A 25,243-nucleotide genomic window follows, 5' to 3' on the forward strand; every position below is an offset into this window, starting at 1 on the left:
TGAGAATAAACATTTGAAATTTTCAGATAACAAGGCACTGATTTTGATAAAGTTTTGAAACTACACGCACTAAATCTCACCTTTCATAAGTTTTTCCCTCCTTCAAGTCGGTTTTGATTGAACGTGGCGCTACAAAATAAACACTAATCACCAGTTTAATTAGAGACAGCAGGCCAGTTGAAGAAACCATCCTGCAGAGGCTCCACCAGTGCATGTGAATGAAACGCATCGCGCGTGTACTCCTGTCGTGTGCTTCCTTTTGGTATCTGTGTCAGTGTAGTGTGTGATGGGCAAGACGAAGGACCTGAATGCATTTGACCGTGGCCAAATTGTAGGGGCCAGACGACAGGGTGGCTCGATTTCGGAAGTATCTGCGGAACTCAGATTTTCAAAAGCAACTGTGTCAAAGGTGTATCGTGAGTACCTGGCTTCCAAAAAACCCTCACCAGCACGGGCAAACTGTCACGTCAGGGGCTTGTCGACGACAGAAATAGGCTCTTACAGGCCCGCATCGTAATAGCCGATAGACGGGCCACGGGGCATGAAATCGCGGAGATTTTTAATACAGGACAATAACGCCGTGTTAGGAGACTTACAATCCACAACCATCTACACGTCATGGGGTACAGAAGCCATTGGTCCACGCAAGCACCCCTTCTAACCGCACAACACAGGAAACAACGTCTTGCATGGGCAAGATAACACCGCCACTGGACCGTGAAAATGTGTTAAAATGTTGCCTGGACAGATGAGTCTCATTTCACATTGGTACATGCCAATGGACGTGTACGGGTGCGTCGCCAACCTCACGAGGGCAATGTATCCAACGTGCCAACAGGGATCTTTGCAGGACGATGGTGGTGGTATTTTCATCTGGAGCATGTTTACGTGAACTGAAAATGGGTTCCTTAACACGTGTGACACGGTCACTTACAGTGAACCCTACCATGATCTTTCGCATGACTATGCCCTGTCATTTGCTTAGCTGCAACATCCAGATGGTGACCTCATCTTTCAGCAGGACAGTGCACCAGCCCGCTGCTCTAGGAGGGCAACACACCGTTTTGATGATCACTCCTCTGATCTGGCAACGCTTCTCTGGTCATCACGGTCACCGGACCTCAATCCCATCGAACACATCTGGGACGCCATGAAACAACGCCTTTGGGCTGTGAACCCTCTTCCGACCAACCTGCGGGCTCTGTTGGGGACTTTGCAGCAGATAGTGATTGAAATGCCACAACAATACTTCGGGCGACTCGTAGAGTCCATGCCACAGAGTAGCCGCTGTTACCCGAGCGAAAGGTGGTGCTACACTGTATTAGGTAGTGGCTCTAATTCAACTGGTGATCAGTGTAATAGAAAACAGTTCTTACAAGTTAGTTGGAAACCAATCTGGTAAAATTGACGTTGCGTTCTACAACGTAATCAACTGTAGAATCTTGTATGGTTTGTGTCCTAAAAGAATTATACCAACAATACCTATTCATCTACTATCACTCTCAGATTTTTATATCTATCTGTCTATCCATCCATATATATATATATATATATACCACTGTTGAGATGTGTATATGGGACTGATCCATCTTCAAGGGTAACAATTACACGTCTACGAGACAAATTCAAGGTTCATGAAACAGTGTGTGCTGTGCAGAAGGGCCGATCAGGGTGACCTATCACGGATACTAGTGTTGATTCCTCAGTTGCGGCGCTATAACTGTTTCAATGTTCACCACAAAAATTGTCAAAGGCATGGGTCGCGTGAGAACAGCGTAAGTACTAGTATCTTTGATTTGATCTTATTTGAGTTGAGTTGAGTTTAGCGTTCCTTTTAGCAGCGAGGCTATATGAGACATGAAACTATAGCTCAACATGAGATCTGAACCATATGAGCTCTCGCCGGAATTGAATCCGAGCCTCGCACGCTAAAGGGGCATAAGCTAACTGCGTAGCCATGATGGAGCTCTAAATGCTAGTAGTGTGGTATTCATACTGAAAAAAGATAAGTTGCTTGGGTAAGTTTACCTTCCAAGGTTTGTAACACAGCTAAGTGACGCAGGATAAATTTTTGTGAATGGGTTCAAGAAATGTTTACACGTGAACCGAGATTTACATTCTCTGATCAGATGAAGCACAATGGAACTGTCAATAGGTAGACATATAATTGTGTGTTTTGACCTGAAGATAATCTCACATCACTGTTGAAACGGCTGCGAATTTGCATGATGTAAATGTGTGATGTGATTTGTGTCTTGGCAATCAAGCCAATGAATAGAACGCACGGGATCAATTATGCTCCTTGTACGCTCTCCAAACCTTTACGTCGCTTGATTTTTTTCTTATGTGGTACAATAAAAGATTAGATGTACTGTCGTAAACCATGTAATCTGGATATACGTACTTTAAGATGGAATTCAAACGGTATTAACTGAAATCCCATTGAATGCTTCGTACGAATACGGAAGCAGTTGTGACTCCTATTCAGAAATGTATCCATGCTGAAGGCCACCATTTTGAACGTTCAGTTTGATCAGAAAGTACACTTACTTTTTAAATTGGATTGTTACCTTACTTCTTCCATTGTAACCTTAGCCTTGTAGGAAGGAAAATAACTTTTCTATGACAGTATACAATGTGTAGGCTACATTTTTGACGTACCCGGTATATTAACGACCCATGTTAGGTGACTGAGGCTGAATGTAATTTTCCTTAAAAACGCTAATATATGCATAAACATTATAAATACAAATAAAATTCCCTAAAAGATGCTTCAATGAAATCTGGAGGTATCTTTAAAGTTAAGCACATGCATTTGCCTGTCCATGTGCCCCTTTGGGGCCTTTTACTTCCCTTGAATTCAAGGATATGAATGAATCAAGTGACCAGGGCCATAATTTGTGGGACGGCAAGAGGCAATTGGCCTCCCATTTATGCTCCTCGCCGTTTAAGAGGGAGGCACGATATAGCCCTTCGTGCTGGTCTAGTAGCTAGTGCGTGCGCCTTTGGTATACATGGTCCCGGTTTACATTACCTTTGGGAGAACACACACACAGAGAATAATTCACTTTCATTAATTATCGGACTCCTTTAGCTTAGAGGGCATATTCGTGAGACGTTAAACTAAAAAAATACGATACGATCGAACATGAATGTCTAAATGAAATTTGGAATACACTCACCACATCACAAAAGAAAAAAATGAATCAATATTTTCTAAGTAAAACGTAAAATGTTTAGTATTAAGGACTCCAGAAATAATATATATTTCTTAAGGCTTTAAGTTGTATCAAATATTGTCCCCTCAATTTAAGTTTTTGAGGAATGGAACAGTTCCACAAGAGCTGGAAATACGTAATTTAAAACGTCCCCATCGTCTGAACAAAATATGTTTTCTTAAGATGAAGCATAAATGTAATCCGGACCTACTTCAGAAAAAAGCCAACTGGGGCCCTTAGAAGTAATAAAAATGTTTATTACCTGTAAGTTTTTAAATTCGGGATACGAAAAACACCTCCCGACCGAAACATCGCCACCAAAAATCTCGCGTGCCCAAAATCTTGCTTGGCCAAAACTTTGCGGGATAAAATCCCGTCCCCTCCCCAAAGTTGCACCGTGAAAGTAAACTGACAAAAAAAGAATCCTAGGCCCTAACTTCATCTGTTTGGCAAATTTGATCGAGATCGGTCTCATGGTTCAAGAGTTACTAAGTTTTATTTATTTTTATGTATCTCTCCCTCCCCCTTTCTTCGTCGTACCGTCAAAGTGAAATAATAAAAACCCAGGCGCGAACCTCATCTATGTTGAAACTTGATCTGATCGATTGGGTGGCTAAAGAAATATGATGTCACAAACATAGTCATTTTCATTTTTAGTCTATATATATAGATTTCTAAAGCACACGTTAGAATTTTAATGCAATTATGTGTTATTACTAAATATATACATATAGCAATACATAGAACATTCTACATCAAAGAAATCGTCGTAAGGAAGTTTTATACTGACGACATTTCTAGGCGAGATTACGTCCCACGTAATTTAGGTCAGGCGAGATTCTGTGTCGCGAGATTAGGACCGCGAGGTTTTTCGCCAGGCGAGATTTTGGGTATGGCAAGATTTTGGGACGCGAGGTTTCGGCCCGGCGAGATTTTGGCCTGCGATGTTTTAGAGGGCTAGGTTTTGGCCAGGCGAGATTTTGACCCGGCTAGATTTTGGCACGCGAGTCTTTGGGAAGCGAGTTTTTGGTCCGGCGAGATTTTGTCCCGCGAGGTTTAGCGCGGCGAGGTTTTGGCCCGCGAGGTTGTTGTCGTGAGGTTTTGTACCCAAACCTTTAAATTCTAGGAGGCCCTTTCATTTTTTAATGGGGACAATTTCATATTTTGCTAGGGGACTAAATTTCATAATTTGATAAGGGGAGACAAATATCAATTCTTGTCCCCAAAGAAAAATTCCAAGTTGTGGCTCTGCAAGTTACCTTGTAGCTTGGGCAAGAAATTGCGTTGAAGAAGTTGACGTCAAGAAGGGAGGGTGGTAGAACTTCAGCTAAATCTCAAAGGAGTCTTATATATATATATATATATATATATATATATATATATATATATATATATATATATATATATATATATATATGTGTGTGTGTGTGTGTGTGTGTGTGTGTATGTGTGTGTGTGTGCGTGTGTGTGTGCTAGGACAACCTGTGCAAACGATGCGAAAGCATATTAGTATGATACTGGCATTTCCTGAGCAATGATTGTCTATTCATTCAAATGTAGAGATTTTCAACAAAATATATAATTAAGATAGGGATGCGCACGATTCGAGACATGTCTCGAATCTCTACTCGACTCAACTCGAATTCTAGTCGAGACACACTTTGTAAAATTTGACACGAATCGAGACAAACGTATTCCTTGACTCGAATTTTCGAGTCGAATCGAGACTGCTCGTAAAAATTTCGACTCGACTCGAGTGTCTCGAAAATCTATCTATGATTTTTAATATTATTTTGAAGAAAGTATTCACTCAGGAACAGCCTTGAAACCAATTCCAGCATTTATTAATTTAGAAAGGTACAGAACGCATACACTTAATAGTTAATCTTTCGAGATCAAGATTTAATTTTCAGCTCAATTCAGTTAATTAAAACTAATAGTTAATGTCCTGATATTTGAATGTACTTTAAATATAATAATAATAATAATAATAATAATAATAATAATAATAATAATAATAATAATAATAATAATAATAATAATAATAATAATAATAATAATAATAATAATAGATTGTCTAGTTTGTATAAAACTATTGCGATAAAGTAAACTTCATAAATTCTCTGAATGAGCAATTGAAAGACTATAGTAATTTAGCATAGTTTTAATTATTGTGTGAGTGCATATGTATGGCCAACTCTCTCCAGCGACCTACCAATTATCATTACGTCCATGCCAAGACGCGTTGCAGTTATTATCCGTGCCAAAGGTGGACATACTGACAATTAGGTAGGTAGTCATGATGTTCTGGCTGCGTATATTTTAACTCGTATATTTTGTCTCGACTCGAATTTCGAGACGTCTCTTCTGGAATTCGAGTTGAGTCGAGACAAACATATTTTCGAGTCAAGACAGGCTTAAATCTCGACTCGACTCGACTCGTGCGCATCCCTAAATTAAGGGTCATCAATCATTGTCCATAAAATACCAGTATTCTACTTGCCACATCGCTGTTAGGCATGTGTATCTGTAAGTAGTGATTACATGTCACGATTATATGCAATATTGAAGGTCAGTATATAGCCAAGACTCTCTAGTTCTCCATTTTTCTCCTGTACATATCTACTAGGTGGTTATTTTTCATTAGACTATATTACTTTTATCTAGAACAGTTTCTTTCCGTTTGCCCTTCACCTGCGACACTCTTTCATATATGTGATGATGCTTGGAACAGTTTAGGTCTCCGTTTATTGCACGAACTGTAATTTAAGCTATATTTTCGGACTAATGTAATATAACAATGATCTTGTTTCCTTTTTATAGTGTTCCAACTAAAAGAAACTCAGTTAAGTTAGTAAATGGAAAAAAAAGGAATTACTTCTCGAGCCAAGTATGACTTTCTCCAAATCATCCAACGACGCTGCAGGATCGAACAGCTCATCTATTTTGTCCTTCTCGTAAGGAAACAGAACATCCATATTCCCCAGAAGTATGGCAAGTGTGGTCAGTGCCAAGATGTGGAATACCTGCAAAGAACAAGTTAAGTGCTTTTCTCTACGTTTAGCTCACATATTGTAATATACTATATTTAGAATACGAAGAAAGTTCAGGAGAACATTTTATGGAAACAATTCAATATTTCCACAAGATTAAATTAGTAATAATAATGATTTTTGAGGTTATGTTCTATTACTAGTTAATCTATTATTTACTATTTACTAAATTCTTATTTACTCTTATTTACTAAAATATAGGTAGTAAATAAAAATGTTGAGATGAATTAAAAAGAAAACTCTCCTTCAAAAAGATACTCATAATATTGTCTATCAGAAACTTACATGTAACCTGGGGCCTCATTATATATTGGTTTGCGTCAACGCAACGTAAAATTTATTTTAGCTATGATAATCGGAAAAGCGTTTGAAATTGCTTGTTGCATCTTTTGCGTTGTCTTGCGATCTGTAAATTTTGGGAAAACCAATACTTATAGTAATGAGGCAACTAGAGTCAAATTAGGAACTTATATACATATATATATATATATATATATATATATATATATATATATATATATATATATATATATATATATATATATATATATACAGTGGCGTATTTAGGGGGGCTTCCGGGCTTAAGCCCCCCCCGAAATCTTACTATAGTAAAGTATATGAAATACCTTGCAGAATTTTCACATTTTCAGGCAAAGCCCCCCGAAACAAAGTCATACATACGCCACTGTATATATATATATATATATATATATATATATATATATGTGTGTGTGTGTGTGTGTGTGTGTGTGTGTGTCCGTCTGTGTGTGTGGTTTTCCCAAGGATGTAATAAAATAGAGGATCTGCCCATACGTATCTTCATCATATGAACACAATGAAGCCAAAAAACAACCGAGCAGTCTGATTGGTTACTGTCGTTTCCGCCATGATTGTTGGTTCGAAACATTGCGATCTTAGTGGCGAAGCTGTGACGTATGGTTTCACGATTTTGTTGTATGGGCAGATCCTCTATTTTCTAACATTCTTTGCTTTTTCATTGTTGGTGAACAGATCAATCTTGGAACGATAAATGCAAATACATAAAAGACAGATTAAAAAGAAAGTAAAGCAAAATATTAAGAAAGTGCATTATATTTATCAAAAAATACACTTAATACTATTTTTCATAATACGATATACACAGGTAGATATTTTTGATAGATCATAAAAGTTTGTTTTTTTTTTAATTTTACATTCTTGTAAACAGTGGATTAAAAATGTTTTTGTACTAAAAATTGGTATTTCAGGACTAATGTAATATAACAAGGGGCTCTAGAGGGTGGGCTCCACTAAATTTTTGCTGGCTCCCTAAAATTTTCACGGTAGCCTTGCGAATAAACTATAGTATGGTGATGAACTATAATATAGTTGGATCGCTCTCCCCCTTATTTGAGCCGGATCCCCCTACATTTTTGAGCTGGCCACCGGCCTGTGTCAGGTTGAAATATGAATGCAATCCATTGTCAGTGTTTCTTTAACTCTTTGAAGCATTTATTTGTTTGTTTATTGAAGTTTAGCGCCCCTTTTCAGGACCAAGGCTGTATCAAACATCGACCTGTAGTTTAAGGTGGATTCCAAAGTACAGTAATGGGTTCAAATTTTAATGCTCTTCTACCGAGAATCGAACCCGGGATCACGTGAACGAGAGGCTTACGCGCTAGCCTTTATAGCCGTGGGATTTTGAAGCATAGAGTTAAGTATGTCAACATCTAGAATGGCAACTCAATGGTTCTAACAGCAACAAATCGAGAAGACGAAGTAGTAGTAGTAGAAGAAGGCGGAAGAAAAACGATAGAGCGTATTAGCGTGTGCAGAGAATGAGCAACTGCTTCATTGCAAGATCCTAGTACACTGTACCTAAGAGCATGAAATGCGTTAGTCACAAATCCTTGTTTTCCACAAAACAGAAAAAAAACACTCACTTAAGCACTGGACACACTACAATATATACTTGGTTAATTACGTCATCAACCCATGAAGAACAAAATATAACCAACCATTCGTTGCAGACCACCGAAAGGTATACAAAACTGGTTTTATCTCATTTTCGTCAAATTTAGACTTACGCACTTCATGCTCTCAAGTACACCGTCTAATACATGGTTTCACGGTAAAACATTTTCTCCAAGACCTTGGTTACGAACAAACCCAGGCCAAAGAGAATGAAATTTGAGATTTTATGAGATTGATCATAACTACTAAAAGTGAAAGTCAGATGACTATTATAAGTAGGGGTGGAAATGAGGAGGACGCGAGGGAATGCCATCCCTTTAGCGAAGTTCATAAAGAGAAATGATTAGATGTGGACATAGGAAGAACCTTTCGTTTTATTTTTTGGTTCGTTCCTTCTTAGAATATAAGGAAACCGGTTCTCAATTTAATTAGCCGTAATCTTTTTTCTGATTCTATTTACTCTCTAAACTGAAAATACTTCGACAGAAACGTGAGCGGTGGTATATTTACCATTATGTTTCGGAGAGCTTCGCTAACTTTGTTCCATGGAAATATGACAATTCTACAAGATATTTCATTTACTTTAATACATTTAATAAAATTTCTGGGGGCTTACGCCCGGAAGCCCCCCTTAAATATGTGACAAATAGCATAAGAAAGTTTGTTGTTGTTATATCATCGATAAGATTTCTGTAGTGAAGGGATTGACTACTATCTTCATTTTGATCGGTGTGTTTGACTTTTTGTGCAAGACGATTTTATAATCACCGGAATTACTGCTTAATGTGGGACATATATATATATATATATATATATATATATATATATATATATATATATATATATATATATATATATATATATATATATATAGATAGATAGATAGATAGATAGATATAGATATAGATATAGATATAAACACCTTCTCGGATTTACATCTAAGGTGGTGTTCCAAGCAGAGTTTGAACTAGAAATGCTTTTTTTTTTAATTCGAGATGAAACAAAGAAATTCAACAGTCTCGTGGACAATACTAGTTCACTTACAGTTTTGATCTGAAATACAGCTTTAGTGTTACATGATTTGTAGTATAGAAACTATAAATAGATAAAGTGGTCGTGTGAATACAATGAAGAGTATTTAACAACGTTTAAAGATAATCAAGGCATTACAAAATATAACCTACTCCAGTAATAAATATGGTTTAAATGTCTTTATGTCACATCTTTCGTGGACCTCTCGCGATGCTGAAGTACTCTGATAATTTTTAGGTGAATTTAAGAATGAAATATCAGGGCATACATTCATAAAAAGAGACGAGACAAAAAGGGATTTGTCGAGAATCGAGATAGGATAAGATGAAAAATTTTATTTCTCGTCTTGTCTCGGGTACAACATTAGAACCTGCTAATACACCCAAAGAAATTGAGATCGTTAAATATCCTGCTATGAATCATGGAATTCTAGGTATCTGCAGAGTTCCTTTCAGAAAATTTTGTCCAGGGGGAGAGCAAAACCAAAATGTGCGAGGGCTGCGTTGCGATACTATTTTGGTAAAAGACGTGGCCTGCACAAGAGTGATATGTAATTGCAATTAACCCCTTTTGTACGTCTGTCGCGAATGCGTGACATACTTCTATTGTGTACTTTTACGACCTGATGAGTGGCGGTGGCCACAGATGACGATTGTAAAGAATTCGCAACGTACCGGTCAACTCATCCTTGCTCAGTAGACCATTTACCGACTATTTTGTGTATTCCTTTGAGTGGGAAGGATTTTGGCGGTAACAGAACAACTGTTTCCATCTTTTGTGCTACTGCAAAACAGATAAGTGCTTGTTGAACATTCATCGGTTATTACAAGGACGTAATATTGTCCATTTTGGACGAAACGTTTCTGGAAATATTACAATAATTTGGTATGTCGCCTTTTCGCGACATTTGGCAGTAATGACTAACATTTGTGGTTGTTCCGAGTGGTTTGAATTATGTTATTTTGACAATTGGTTTTCATCGTCACAGTTCTTCATCGAATTTGCAAAGGAGGGAAAATGGGCATTAGGAAAAGCACAACTGAACCGAATGCAAGGATGCACCATTAGTCGAAATTGCGATACGAAAAGAAGGGAAGACGATATTTTGAAAAGAGAGAAGCACGCGTAGACAATGTAGCCATATATGCCAAGCAGTTTGACAGGAAAGACGTGACAGTGGCAACTACTTCCGCTAGGGGACACCACGCATCTTTTGTGGAAAGATGGTACAAAAGTGAGAAGAAGAAAATTATTGTCTCATGTCCAAGCATCATCACCCATTACATTAAGTTTATGGGTGGGGTCAATGCTCTAGATGCTCTCATTTCATATTACCGAATTCATGTGCGCTCTAAGGAATACTACCTAAGACTTTTCTTCCATTTCATTAATGATGTCATTGTCAACAACTGGTTAGTCTACAGTCGTGACTGTGAAGCCCTAGGGATCCCGAAGAAGAAGCAGAAAGATTAACTTTCTTTCAGAACAGTAGTAGTAGCTTCTCTTTGTATGGAAGGAAACGATCTTGCCAAACGAAAAAGAGTTCTTCCATCCTCATCCATTGATAGAAAATTCCAACAGAAGAGGTATCGTGATCCAGTGCAGGCAATTCCGAACACTGAAGTGCTACAGATGCAGTAGAGCACTGCCACATTATGAAATCAAGGCAGCGTAGCTAGAAACCAAACTGCAACGGACATACAGTGATAAAGTATTTCAAATGTAATGTTCATCAATGTCTGAACAAGAACAAAAATTGTTTCCTGGAATTCCATGAGTAGCTGAAAATGCAATTGTAGTAAATGTGACAGAAAGTTGTCAAGTAAGACGAAAAAACTAAGTATTAATTTACAAAAGAATTTTAAATATTCTAAATATAAAATTTATAAGCATTCTTATTTTCTGTGTGAAGAGTGAAGTGTGACCTACTTGCCGAATGTCTCGAATTCGCGACATACCGAAAATACATAGTAAAAAATTATTTTTCGCATATTTATCAGTTGACTCAACTTTAGTAATCCTAATCCTGAATATTTTTTTTCTATTTTAAATGATTTCGTCGTTAAGAGGTTAATTTTAGTCTGGGAGGACTGGTGTGCTAAATCTGGAAGGGAACTGGATTCCCAAGGAAGTATGTCTGGAAGAAACACTCGGTGATTGTACGTGAAAGCAGCTTTATTTTAATTGCACCTGAAAAAAAAAACATAAAATGGTTTCGAGTGAAAGAGTATTGAAATAACATCAGAATTTTTGTAAACACAAAATCAATACAAAGTTACTACCATACACTCCGGCGTTACCTGGGAAATAACGACTCACTTCTAGTGCATACAATGAACCAATGATTAGATTCTAAGCTTAATAAGCTTGTGATGGACCAGAGGTGGATCCAGGACGGACTTTTCGGATGCCGGTGAGTTGTAATACTGCTACTTAGAGCTACTTTTAAGAGCTACGAATTCTGGGATGAGTTTTATTTATATATAAAATAAGAAAGTTTCCTCTTCTGGGTGGGGCGATTGCACCGATTGCCCCTGTGATGGGCAACATTGTATCCTTGAGTTTTCTCAGATTCTCCAGTCTGCAACGATACTATTTATTTTGTTTATATATTTTTGATTCGTGTAAATCAGGCGTAAGAACGAAGAAAAAGAAGAAGAAGAAGAAGAAGAAATAATAATTTCTAATGTTCCCCTAATTGATGTTGCTTTTGTGAATTTACATTTCAAACTTGCCCCTCCAACTCAATGATTATACTATAATTAACCAATTTCGACACGACCATCATGCAGGCATTGCGATTTGTGTGAAACGGCCTACCTCATAGTACTTTTCCTATACAGCCTTCTCACAATTTCCCTCACGTTCAAATGCTTGGGGTTACTGTGGATACTGTTCACTTTGTCAACATTTATGTACCACCATCGAATTTTCCTGATTTTGTATTCTGGGATGATCTTTTTCAAACCAATTTACACGTTGACTATATAGGTGGTGATCTCAATGTCCATAATGTCCTATGGGGCTCCAATCACACTGACGTGGCTGGGAAAACCTTTCTTACAGCCTTAGCAAACTCCCCTATCATTTTTAAAAATATTGGCTCTCCTACCAGAATCTCTCCTACTGGCAATAGCGCACCTGACTTAACGTTATCCCGTAATTGTTTTTATCTTGATACGGAATGGCATACCTATTTCAATCCATGTGACAGCAACCACTTCCCAATTCTCTTCACTACTCGTCCCTTTCTTCGTTCTCACAACTATTTTAAATCCTCTACTTCGGCATTCACCTCTAAATCACAACATATTGCCACAAACTCTAACTGGACTCATTATTCTCATCACATTGCTCAACAAGTTTCCATTTCGACCCCGACAGTGTTCACTCCTTCTGGTTCACATATATTCTCCATTATCAAATCTACTGTTTCTCATTTTTCAAAACAGGCCTCTTCCTCTACTGCCAGCCGCTCCTCTTCGTTTCGCCTTGTTCCTTACAGAAAACCTATATGGTGGACCTCTTCTTGTCAGCAAAGCATTAATCTCAGCCAACAGGACTTTCGCATTTTCCTTCAATATCCTTCACGGAACTTCCTTTCTTTCAGCTCTCACAAAGCCCGACGTATCATTAACACTACTACGCTCCAGAGCTGGCATGACTTTTATACCTCCCTCCCTACTCGTGCACCTTCTCGTAAGCTTTGAAATTTTTTGAAACACTACACTCACTGCAAGTCTATTAAGAACACACCTCTTCACTTCTAGGATTTATGATGGGTTGACGCTTTCCATCATTCTTTATCCCCACCTTATGTCAACAACGACCGACTCACTCTTCAACGACAACTCTTTGGCAATTCAGACCCTGTTCTTGATCGCGACTTTTCTCTCTGCGAATTGGAAACTGTTCTCAAAAGCATTACGACATCTACTACTCCAGGGATCGATGGTCTTACTTATAATCATTTTAAACATCTACAGTCTTCTGGTTTAACCCTGTTGCTCCAATTTCAACCACATATGGAATACTAGTATTTTTCCTCCTGCATGGAAAAAGGTGTTAATTGCACCAGTCCCACCACTAAAAACCCCATTGACTCAGCAGATAACTTTCGTCCCATAGCCTTGCTTCCATGTGCTTACAAAATTTCCGAACATCTCATTCTCCATCGTTTAAATTGGTTTATTGAACAACACCAACTCCTTCCCCACAACATGACTGGCTTTCGGAAGAATGTTTCGACCTGATGCTCTTGCATCGGTAGTGTTAGATATTCATAATGCTTTTTACATTAGGCAATACCTTTCGGCGACTAGCATTGATATCAAACACGCCTATAATTCGGTTATCTTGGATCTCCTTGTACACAAACTATACGATCTTCATACACCTGGCAACATCATACGCATTGTTCATAACACATTAATCAACAGAAAAATCTGTATTAAAATTGGGAATTCTCACAAAGTTAGCCACATGACCTCTTTGGGCCTTTTACAAGGCAGTAAATTGAGTCCGCTTCTTTTTAATCTTTACATCCGTGACTTACTTACTCAATGCATGGCTCCCGTACGAGTAGTCAGTTTTGCCGACGACATGCTAGTCCATTTATTAACGCCTAGCCTGGATGCTTTTGTGCGAGATGATGGAACGTATTCTTCAAACTCTCGTTTCTTGGTCCTCTTAAAGTGACTTCGACATTAATTGGTAGAAGACCAAATTCATAATCTTCTCTCGACAGAAACATCTTCCTCCCACTTTCCTTCATATCAATAGTACACAACTTCCCAATGAACCTGTGCTCAAATATCTCGGCTTATTCCTTGATTAAAAAAACTAAATTGGAAAAGCCATCTCAACTATTGAACAAATTCACTCGTTTGATTCGTTGTATCTCCGCCAAGAAATGGGGGTTTGCATCGTTTTAGTCTTTTGACCATCTTGAAACAATTGTGGTCGTTAAATTACTGTATGGATGCATTTTCTATTCCACTACTATGAATTCTTTTTACAAGCAGCTGACCAGTACAGTCTACGAGTTGGTGAAGATAATTCTTTCTCAGCCTCGGTTTTGTCCCAAACAAGTCCTCCTTGAGGAGTCCAATTCTGTACCACTCACTGTCCAACTACCAAGGCTGGCTAGTAAATTCATCTTAGCACGACTTGGTCGTACTCACTCATTACCGATTGAGAAACTCCAACAACTAGACCATCTCCTCAGTATTTCACATCCACCTTACTTTACCACTCGGTCATGGATTTTACAAGCCTATCTCGATCTTAAACATTTAAAGCCATCTATCCATACTGTTCCACTTCTCCCTTGCTATTCTTGGCAGTACAGTACTAATCACTATTCCAGCTATTCTTCCAAATTATCCGACCATTCATAATTAAGTGTTACAATCTACAGTTTATCATCATATCTGGACAGATTGCCTGTAACTTCTCCGTCCTGACACTGTTCTCATATATACAGATACCTCCAAATATTTACTTTTGTCTGTGGGAGCTGCAGTTTTCATTTCCTCTCGCAATCTTACCATGCAATATAAATTGCCTGCAACCTTATCGATCTTCGATGGTGAAGCGTTTGCTATTCGCCAAGCTCTACTATATGTCAAGCGTCACAGCATCCCGTCTTCTTGTATTTGTACGGGCTCGCTTAGTGTGCTTCAGTCACTATCCAATATTTACTGGAATGCTCAAGCTGCTTGGCTCATCCTCAATATTAAACACCTTTGTCACTCACTTACAGCCCATATTGTCCACTTTCGCTTCATGCGTTCTCATGTGGGATTAGAACATATTGATACTGTAGACCTGGCTGCAAAACGCGCATGTACCGATTGCAAAGCTTTTTTTATCAAACTTCCTTATCAAAGCTACTCCTACCTTTTAGACAGACAACACACTCTCGCTTTGACGCGATGGCAACGGCACAATAGACGTGGTTCCGTCCAATTTTACTAGACAATTGATGGAACCCACCGTCTTAAACCCAGGGATTTCATTACTACTTGGTCTTGCGCTGAAATCACCATCTACTATCGCATCCTATTTGGAACTGCTTTTACTCCTGCTTTTTCAAATTCGCAAGAAAGACACTTACGCTGTTGATGCGACAAAGGTGTCGGTACTCTTAACCACCTTTTGTTTGCGTGTAATCTCTTTTAGAAACATCGACATTCTTTTCTACAGCAATTGACTTTCTACCTTGGAATGAGCCCTTTCTTCTATAAGTACATTTTGGCAACATACAATTGGTTCGCTATCAGAATTCTTCTGAACTTTCTACTCCTGAACGGTATTCTCCTGTAATATTAACTAGTACTAAAAGAGAAACAACCACTAACCACACAACATCCCATTACTTGTTTTCTCTTTTTGAAAGAACTTTACGGAGGAATTTTCTGTTCAGCTACCAATTTTTGCTTTCAGACCACCGACCGATCTTCATCACTCTAAGAAGTTCTTCCCTTCAGGCCGGTAGCCAGCCCAAAAATGTAGGGGGGGCTGAAGTTAGGGGGGCCCGATCCAACCTTATAATATTTTTTTCATCGTATTATAGTTCATTTGCAAGCCTACCGTGAAAATTTTAACGGGGGAAGCGAAAATTAAGGGGGACGGCCCCCTAGACCCCCCTGGATACGGGCTTGCTTCCCTGACGAAGACAAATACCTGTCGACCGAAATATTCCTCCACTAATAATGTGATTGCAACAATTATTTTTTTCTCATTTTCTTCATTTGAACAATACAGTGTCCTATCTAGACGGTTCTGTCTGAGGCAACGCCCCCTAGCACTGATAATAGTGTACAAGAAAGAATTTCTATAATTGAAGAATGTAATTTTCTTTTTCCACAATAACGACTCGCTTTTCTTTATGATTACTCAGCAACCAGATCAAGAAGAACTGTTTATTGAATGTAGCGTACGCAATATCGAACCGTAGAAAAGAGTAAATGTAGAAATATATGAGTTCAAATAATCTTTCTAAAAGCTAATATGTGAAATTTCGATCACTCTGGCATATGTTTTCTTTATATTTATTTGTTTAAGCAATTTTTAAAGTGATAAAAAGACAAAATAACGAACTGGATGAACTGTTAAGGTTATAAGTTTCTTCTCAATTTCTCATTCTACGCATTCTCATTTCTCTTTATTCATTAACAGAACTCTCTAATCATTATATGGATAGCGTATGTGTCTTTGACGCGAGAAACTCGTGTTCGATTTCCTGTAAGAGCTTATATGTTCGGATCTTACGTTATGTTGTAAGTTCACGTCTTATATAGCCTCACCAAGTGAACTTTGTGGTGGACAAACACCGCGCTCGTGGGCTTTCTCGGGGTTCTCCCATTTCCTCCCACTTTCTTCATTCCACCATTTCACTCATCTCTCATCATCACCGTCTCCTTTAGCCTAACCGGCATAACCGTGGGACGTAAAACTTAAAGATTTCATTTCATTTCATTTATATAGCCTCAGTGCTGAACAGGATGCTACACTCCAAATCAACCAACTAAGAGTTCAGTGCTCAAGAGATTGAAGTCCACTTTCTTATTATTATTTTGGTCATGTTTCATCTTTAAGATCTCTGTAATTAACTCTCATAACGTAAGAAACAGTGCTAACTTTTCCATGTAAAGTACGGAACAAAAATAAACGACCAATATTATTAGTTTTAATGGTGTTTTTGGTAGTTTATATTTGTTCTGCACTTTACTTTTGTGAAAATGGAGAAGATAAAATGTACAGAAAGAGTAGCAATCGACGTTGTTTTAAAACGGATAGGAGAGAAGAGGACACTTCCAGCCACCATCCTTCGTAGAAAAGCCAGTTGGATTGACACATCTTGAGAAGAAATTGTCTTCTTCATACCGCCATAGAAGAAAAGATGGAAGGAAATCGAGGAATAGGAAAAAGAAGAACACAAGTGATTGATGATTTGAAAAATAGAATAAAATATTAGGAGTTAAAAGAGGAACTGAAGATCGAGAAACATTTCCAGGCCCAAACTTAAAATTGAAAAAAAAAAATCCTCATTAGCACCAGGACCTACCAAAAGGCAGAATACTTAATAATAATAATAATAATAATAATAATAATAATAATAATAATAATAATAATAATAATAATAATAATAATAATAATACTTCACTTAGGTGTACCGTACACACTTTGTATCTCTTTTTCTTACAAATTTGATGATTGGACTTCATTTCCTTGTGTTCTAAACGCCTCAATTCCTTTGCTGTTCCTCCTATGACATGACTCACAGTACATAGTGGCAAACAACACATTAGTCACAGCTATCTTGTGGGAGGTCTGTAAAGATACTTCTGCTATTTTTCAAAGATTATATTGTTGAAACAAAACAAGGTAATCCAAGTTCTTCGCTGGCAAGTAGCAAACGCGAGTATATTTTAATAAAGTGTATACTAATACGAGGAGCAGTCTAAAAAGTTCCCGGGATGTTGTAATTTTGTCATTATTATGATACAATCACAATGAATCTTGTGCAATACAGTCCCTAGGTTGCCTAATTCTTAATGTAAGAAGTGTGAACACGTCTTAGCAGGTAATGTACGAGTAGTGTAGCTGAGTGGTGGACTGTGTGGAGGTGGAGTCAATTGGCGCAATTTCACAGATCAAGCAACGCGCAAACATCAAGTCCATGTGTAAATTGGGGAAAATCTGATTCAGAGAGTCCGATAGCCGTAAAACAGTTTAGCTCAATTGAATGTTTGACTCTTCCCAAAGCTAAAAATTGGCCTTCCCCGTTACACCAACGTAGTAGGGATCAAAACCAAGGCGGTGCACAGTGGTCGGAAACTTGGAAAAAGCAGACAAAAATAGTTTATTCCGAAACAATGAAAGTTGACGGACGTCTCTCTATCGTCCTATACGTAATTGTCCTTTCTAAATCGATTGCAACTACTTCGAAAGTGATTCGAAGAACTCCTGGTGCAATACATGCAGTTATATATACAGGGTGGTTCAAAAGTGTGGAAACCTCTCGCATCAGGCATTTTGCCGGGATTTCGTGAAGGGGGGGGGGGTTCGTGATATGAAATACTGTGGTCATAATACCAGGGGCTCGATCATTCTAAACTATTTTACTGGAATATATATTGGTTCGTTTAGCCAAGATTTCGTAACGGGGAGGGGGCGTGACATGAAATTCTGAAGGCCCAGGAGCTCGATTAATCTAAATTACTTTACAATCAACATATATTGGTTTGTTAGGACAATAAAATGAAGATATATTGGTAAGTATTTCAATAACAAACTATGAAGAAATCTCGAGTAAAATAATAAAAGAAAGTATTGAAAAAGATTTTGCAATATTTACGTCCTTCCTCTGTTTATTCAAATATAATAATTTCCCTTTCATTATGACCTCAACTATCATTAAGAAAAGTACATATTCACTATTATAAAAAGTACATACTCAATAATGTCTTGTAAAATATTTTACAATATTTGCGTTCCTTCCTCTGTTGAATCAAATGTTAACAGAACTTTCTTTCAAGGTCAAGGTATAGTTGGCTGGTTTGATAGTAGAGTTGAGTCCCGGAACTACTCAAAGTTACTTACCTCACATATGTGTTGGATTAATATCTTGATGTAAGTCCAGAGCTTGGAGTTGAAGAATGAGCGGAGACCGACGCCGACTCATTTGTAAAGATGATGGGAATACGTTCCTTGACGATGCCGAGAAGAATTTTGCTGACGGGAGGAATTGCAGGATGCTGGAGTAAGGGTACTCAGACGTTTTTTGATCATGAGGATTTTTTATGGTAGTCTTGGCATGCGGTATGAGTGGCGAGGTGGTTCCAGATGTCCAATATCTTGTAGTATAGTTATGTTGGAATCCCGAAGGAGAGTCCAAAGTTTGCGTGCTTGGGTCGAAATAACAGTCCTGAGATCCAGAGTTAGGGAAGATCCAGATCTTCATGAAGTTGTGCGATGCGAGTGTCTCGACTATGGCCAGTAATGATGCGTGCAGTTTTGTTCTGAACGATCTGTAACTTGTCGCGGTGTGTTGGAGCAGCAATAGACCAAACTTGATGTCCATAGAGCATCATGGATCGGGTGTACAACTTATAGAAGTGAACTCTAGTATGATGGTGAAGTTGATGTGAGTGCAATAAGCTATAAATGGCTAGCAGTCGTTGTGTGGCTTTTGTGGCGATTGTTGAGAGATGATGTTGGAAAGTAAGCTTGCGATTGAGGTAAATGCCGAGATAGCTGACTCCTGGTTGGGGGATGAGTCGTTGATGCTGGAGAGATATGTTGAGTGCTGAATGAACTCGGCCTTTGAAAAAAGTGAACTAATGTGGTTTTATCGGCATTAATTTTGATGCGCCATTTTGTAGCCCAATCAATCAGAAGATCCAAATGTCGCTGGAGCCAAATTTGAGCATAACGTAGATTGCGATGGAATGTGAAGAGATCCGTGTCATCTGCAAATGTAGCCATCAGAGACTGATGAATGGTGGGTATGTCCGTTGTATACAAGTTGTACAGTAGAGGAGCCAAGCAAGCTCCCTGAGGTACTCCATTAGTAATTGGATGAGGCGTAGAAATTGCTGTGGAAAATTTCACTGAGAATGTACGTTGATGTAGATAAGAAGGTATGATGTTGAGATATTGCTTTGAAAAGTGTTGAAGACGTAATTTATACAATAATTCAGAGTGCCAAACCTTATCAAAGGCTTTTTCCACATCTAAAAATAGTCCAATGGAGTGCGCCTTGTCGTTAAAATTATAACAGATTCGTTCCAATAGGCGAAGAAGTTGAGGTATAGTACTGAATCCGGGGCGAAAGCCAAACTGATGATCTGGAAGTAGATGATGGTCAAAGACATGCTTTTATAGGCGACGTCGAAGTAGTTGTTCGATCACTTTACAAAGGTGCGACAGAAGGCTTATAGGACGATAGTTCTGTGGAAATTTGTGATCGTTTCCTGGTTTTGGAAGCACAATTATTCGAGCATGTTTCCAGGCTGTGGGAAAGTAGACAGTACGTATTATAGCATTGTATATATTGCATATTTGAATGGCCACTTTGTTTGGGGCGTTCTTCAGAGCAGATGCAGGTATGTGATCCGGACCAGCTGCCTCATGTGGGTTTAATGAGCGTAGTAGTCGACTGACTTCTTTCGGTGTGGTGAGCATTGCGGGGTCCAGCGGAGAGTTTGGAATATCCTGATGGAGAGAGTGATGAACTAATCTAATGGGGTCTTCATCATAATGGTTGGCATGAGGCGTGAATTGAAGTTCCAGTGTGTATGCAAATGCTTCAGCCTTCTCTTCAGCATAAAATATGAGACCTTGGGGACCATGAAGCGGCGTGTTGCGAGGACTAGGGGTTTGAGAGAGCGACTTAGCCAGGAGCCAGAAGTCTCTGCTGTTTGGTGTAAGTGAAGCTATCTTTTTATTCCAGGTTTGAATATGTAGACGATTGAGGCGCTTGATGGGACGAGATTTCAACTTGTTCTACAGTTGCTGGAAGCAAGGATGGTGGGTGCGCTGCCAATTTTTCCTAGCTCAACGTTTTAGATGAATTAGTAGCCTCGTGCGGAGATTTTCACCAGTAGTATGAGTGAACGTAGAAGGTGAAGAGGTTGAAGCAATTTTGTAAGCATTATTGATGTGGGCGGTAAGTTTGGAAATTGTTTCGTCAATATCTGATGCTGTGTGCAATGGCGAGCGTAAATTGACCATAGAGTTTAATTGCTGGCGATAGAGATCCCAGTTAGTGCTCTGCGATGGTGGCAAGGTAATATGTTGGATGGTGTCCAGATGGCTGAAGGTGACGTAAACCGGGTTATGGTTCGAGTCAAGAGCATTAACAGATTCCAGATGTGGAAAGATGTTTACGTTGTTGTAGAGCATCATATCTAACACATCTGGCATCCCTCCATTGTGCGGGAAATGTGTTGGTTCCTGTGGCGCTAATGGAATGAGTTGAATCCGAGTTAGTGCTGCTGCTAATGCGTTACCAGTTCTGTTGGAGCGACGAGAGTTCCAGGAGAAATGTTTGGCGTTAAGATCGCCAGCTATTATAACTCTGGGTCCCAGATTGCGAAGTGCTATGAGATCTTCTGAACGGAGAAGGGCTCCTGGAGGTCTATAGACTGAGATGATGATGATTGGTGATTGCGGTGCCAAAAGTTGAATACCGGTAGCCTCAATGGTATGGATATCAGGAAGTTGCAGTTGCTAATCAGGAAGATGACTCTTAATGATGATAACAGTGCCTCCTTTGTTTGTGTGAAGTCTATCGGTGCGAATGACATCGTAGTTACGTCGTCTGAAGCGATTTGGTGGTTTCAGCCATGTTTCAGAAAGTAATGCGACATCTATGTTTCTTTCATGAAGAAAGTGTTGAAAGAGAATTTTCTGACGATTAAGACCTTCGGCATTCCAAAATATCATATGTATTTGTCTCTGGCGCTTAGTCTAAGCCATCATCAAAGATGTCCACTACTAAGTCCATGAAGATTGTGATTTTGGCTATAGTATCTGTAGCTGCTTTGAATTTGGTGATTGCTTGTTTGAGTTTAGCAAGAATTTTGGAGAGATGTAATCCTTTGAATAGGTCCATAAGTTCATTAACAGTAGATGCAAAATCACTTGTAGTGGAAGGAGCCGGGCAGTTAAATCAGTTACAGGAGACATTGTGACTTTCTTAGCATAGGTGGATGAATTATTAGTAATCAAGTTGGGTGAAGAGTCTTGAGCATCTCTAGATGAAGAAGGCGTGATAGGTGTCTGGAGTGCTTATTCAGATGTTTCTTTTTTGGCCTTTTGGCGTCTTTCTTTTTCTTTTTTAAAGACAATGCAACCTCTGTAATTAGCAGGGTGATTCTCACTACAGTTACAGCAATATGCATCCTTATCTCTGTTTTCTTTGTGCAGGTGGAAGTGAGATGCATCTCTTTACATTTGAGACATCGAGGAGTCGCGTGACGTGTTTGCTGACCATGGCCCAATCGTTGACATCTAAAACATTGAAGAAATTCAGCAGACTTCTAGCGTTCAATTTTAACACGATAACTGAGAATGTATTGGCAATTTATATGGATTGTGCTTCTTTGCTTTTTTTCCAATGAGACTAGGAAAAGGGGAAGAAGAATGTGACTGCCATCAATTTTGCTTTTCCCTTTCATTTGCGTAACCTTTATTACTGGAAATTCTTGATCTATTAAATCCTGGTATATATCGTCAGTGGTGGTGTCAATAGGCAATTGTCGTATGACAGCTTTAATAGGTGGTCAGTTGGTCTAGTTTCAATGGCGTATGAGTAGCCACTCAGCTTACAGAATGTAATCAGTTTATCATAATCGTCTTTGGTGGTGCAGGTGAAGCGTATAAAGTGCTTGAAAGTATTTAGGTTGTTTTTTGCAAACCCCTACCAGGCTATTTGTGAGACGGAATTTTTCTTTTACTCCATAAATGTACAATAATTTGGGGGTGTTAGGAGGTAACTTATTTGAAGGATTGACGACTTTTTTGGTGGTGTCTTCCATTTGTTGAGATGTATCTGTTAGGCTCTCTGTGTGAGAGTCAGTGGCCTTGCTGAGAGGAGCAAATTTGTTTTTGTTCTGAAAGTCAACTATAGATTGAATTCCTGATGAGGGATTAATATGGCGACGACGGCAAGTCTTCTTAGGTTACTTAAATGGGGCATCCTTAGTAGCATCTGTCTCCATTTCTTCAGATGATAAATCTGTATATTCAGCATTAGAGTCAACTTGGGTTATCATTTCGGTTTCCGTTTGATCCATATTTGAACATGAGGTGTTGGATGCAGTCAGTGCAGATGAAGAATGAGAATTCATAGTGGGCGGAATGTATCCTAACGTACTATATACGTACTGTAATTTGGGATCTCGTAAGAGAGACGATCTTGACGTTTGTGAAGGAACAGGGGCAGTAATGCCCAGAATTTCTTTACAATTGCCTGTGATATTCAACGTGTGTTTATCCGAGAGCAGAAATTTATTAAATTTAGTTGATTTATTGAGTTTTTCTTTGTTCTTTTATTTTTCGCGCCAAATTTGATGAACAGCGATATAGGTACTGCTCAGTGTGAACTCAGCTCTTATTATAGAACTTTCTTTCCACATAAATTTTTGTTTTTATTATTCCGTCAGCTACTGTCTGTTCCAAATGACGTGTTAAAGGAGCAGTAGAAAATTGTTTTAGAAATAACATGTTTGATACTGCAAGGATGCGATGACGAAAAATTATGGTAAAAAATGTCCACGCTGTTACAGAACGGCACTATGCTTTCCGAAGCTTGAAATCTCCCTTACTAGAAATTTTGAAAAATCGCTAACTTTTCTAGAAATTACAAATTCCCTGACTCTAGCAGGATATCTCACTCACTTCGCCACCATATATTGCAAGTAATATAAATCTCCTCATAAAAAGAGTAACAGAAAGAGAACAGAAACTGTACGGTCTAATTGATCGATTATTAATGAAGAAAATTTTTAACTTTTTAAATGAACCTCGCATAATAGTGCTCTCAAGAATTTTTCTCTCAGCCAACAAACGAATGTGCATATATGTATGTGCGTCTCGTCTGCGACGGAAATCGTAGAGTTTCCCTCTCCTTCCCAAATAAGGAGCTAAAATTCAGCACAATGGACAAACGTCGTCTCAAAACATTCCTATCCATAAGCTGTCATAGTTATTTTTAGCTTCTAACATCAACAAACTGCGTAGCAAAGCGCACTGTTGCCTAGCAACAAGACAAGACGGAGAGAAAAGTGAAGTTAGTGTTATAGGTACACTCGAAGAGGCGACCACGAATGAATTAGCTAGTGCGAAAATACAGCAATAATGGAGAGTCTGACAATTGTGCTTGGTGCGATAGCAGCTTGTGTTTGCCATGGAGGCTAAACTAGACGAATAAACATACATTACTGCATATACTATAATATGTTTTTAGTACGACTTTAATTATAATGTCATGAAACATCGCAGGAGTGTTCGCAAAATGAATGTGTCGATAACATGAAGAGTTATACCAAAAGTCGTTCGACAATGGGAAACGGCTGAGGAGTGAAAGGACCTACCTGTCTGTCACAAGGAAGATGATGGGAAACCAACCCACAACCTTCAGGATATCCCCCCTAAAATCCCTGGAATAATTTCTCTTCAAGTGTCACAGTGAGTAAACGATGCTAGTGAAACAGTGAAATCGACAATGTGATGAAATATAACGAATAATTCGTGGCAACCGCGTCAACCGCGTTCTTCATATTAAATGGGCCTTAATTAAAATATTATTATCATTATTGGTTATCCGTTTGAAGTGCCAAAAGTAATGTATCATACGTTCGTAAAGTTTTAGTTTCGTGAATTAAAATTAAAAGTGAAAATATGAGTATCTTTTCAAAATAATAATCAAGGTTTAAATTTATATGTGTTAACTTTAAGAAGTAATCTAATTCACTTTTCTTTACAGCACGAGTGATTAGCGCCTATGCAACTTAGTAATTCATACATTAATAAATTGCATTAGCGCTAAAGAATACAATTGGAATTAGCTTTGTGCCGGTTTCCCGTAACGTTCTGACCGAACTCTGAACCTGTTGTCCAGCGGCTATATGGTCTGTTTTAATGGTCGATCCGACCCGCTAGTAAATGCTAAAGAAGACATTCGAACGGCGGAGAATCGAACCCAGACCATGGTAAAAGCGCAAGCCCACTTTGGGACTGTAGGACACGAATCACATACAGTAATAAAAGGGTTTATCCCGATAGGGAGTGAGTAGAATTGAACTCAATACTCTAGTATATGGTTAATCCCTATGTGAAACGTACCTGAATCGAACCCAGGACTGTAATATATGGTTTTCTCTCACGGGAATGTACCAGGAGTCGAACCCTAATACTGTAATATATGGCCAAGCCCTTCACAGGGATAGAAATTCTTTACTGCAATAAATGGTT

At 38.6% G+C, this 25,243-nt stretch overlaps 1 protein-coding gene across 1 annotated transcript in view; it reads right to left on the reverse strand.

Annotated features, from left to right (window-relative positions):
* Positions 1–25,243, reverse strand: part of LOC145670617 (uncharacterized) — a 57,531-nt gene that overhangs the window by 11,627 nt on the left and 20,661 nt on the right. The window contains exon 3 of the mRNA XM_081739408.1: positions 6,097–6,244. Coding sequence (XP_081595534.1) covers positions 6,097–6,244 — 148 coding nt within the window. The remainder of the gene's footprint in view (positions 1–6,096; positions 6,245–25,243) is intronic.

This window comes from Thermobia domestica, chromosome 14, assembly GCF_964235325.1.
Source record: "Thermobia domestica chromosome 14, izTheDome1.hap1.1, whole genome shotgun sequence".
Taxonomy (NCBI): domain Eukaryota; kingdom Metazoa; phylum Arthropoda; class Insecta; order Zygentoma; family Lepismatidae; genus Thermobia; species Thermobia domestica.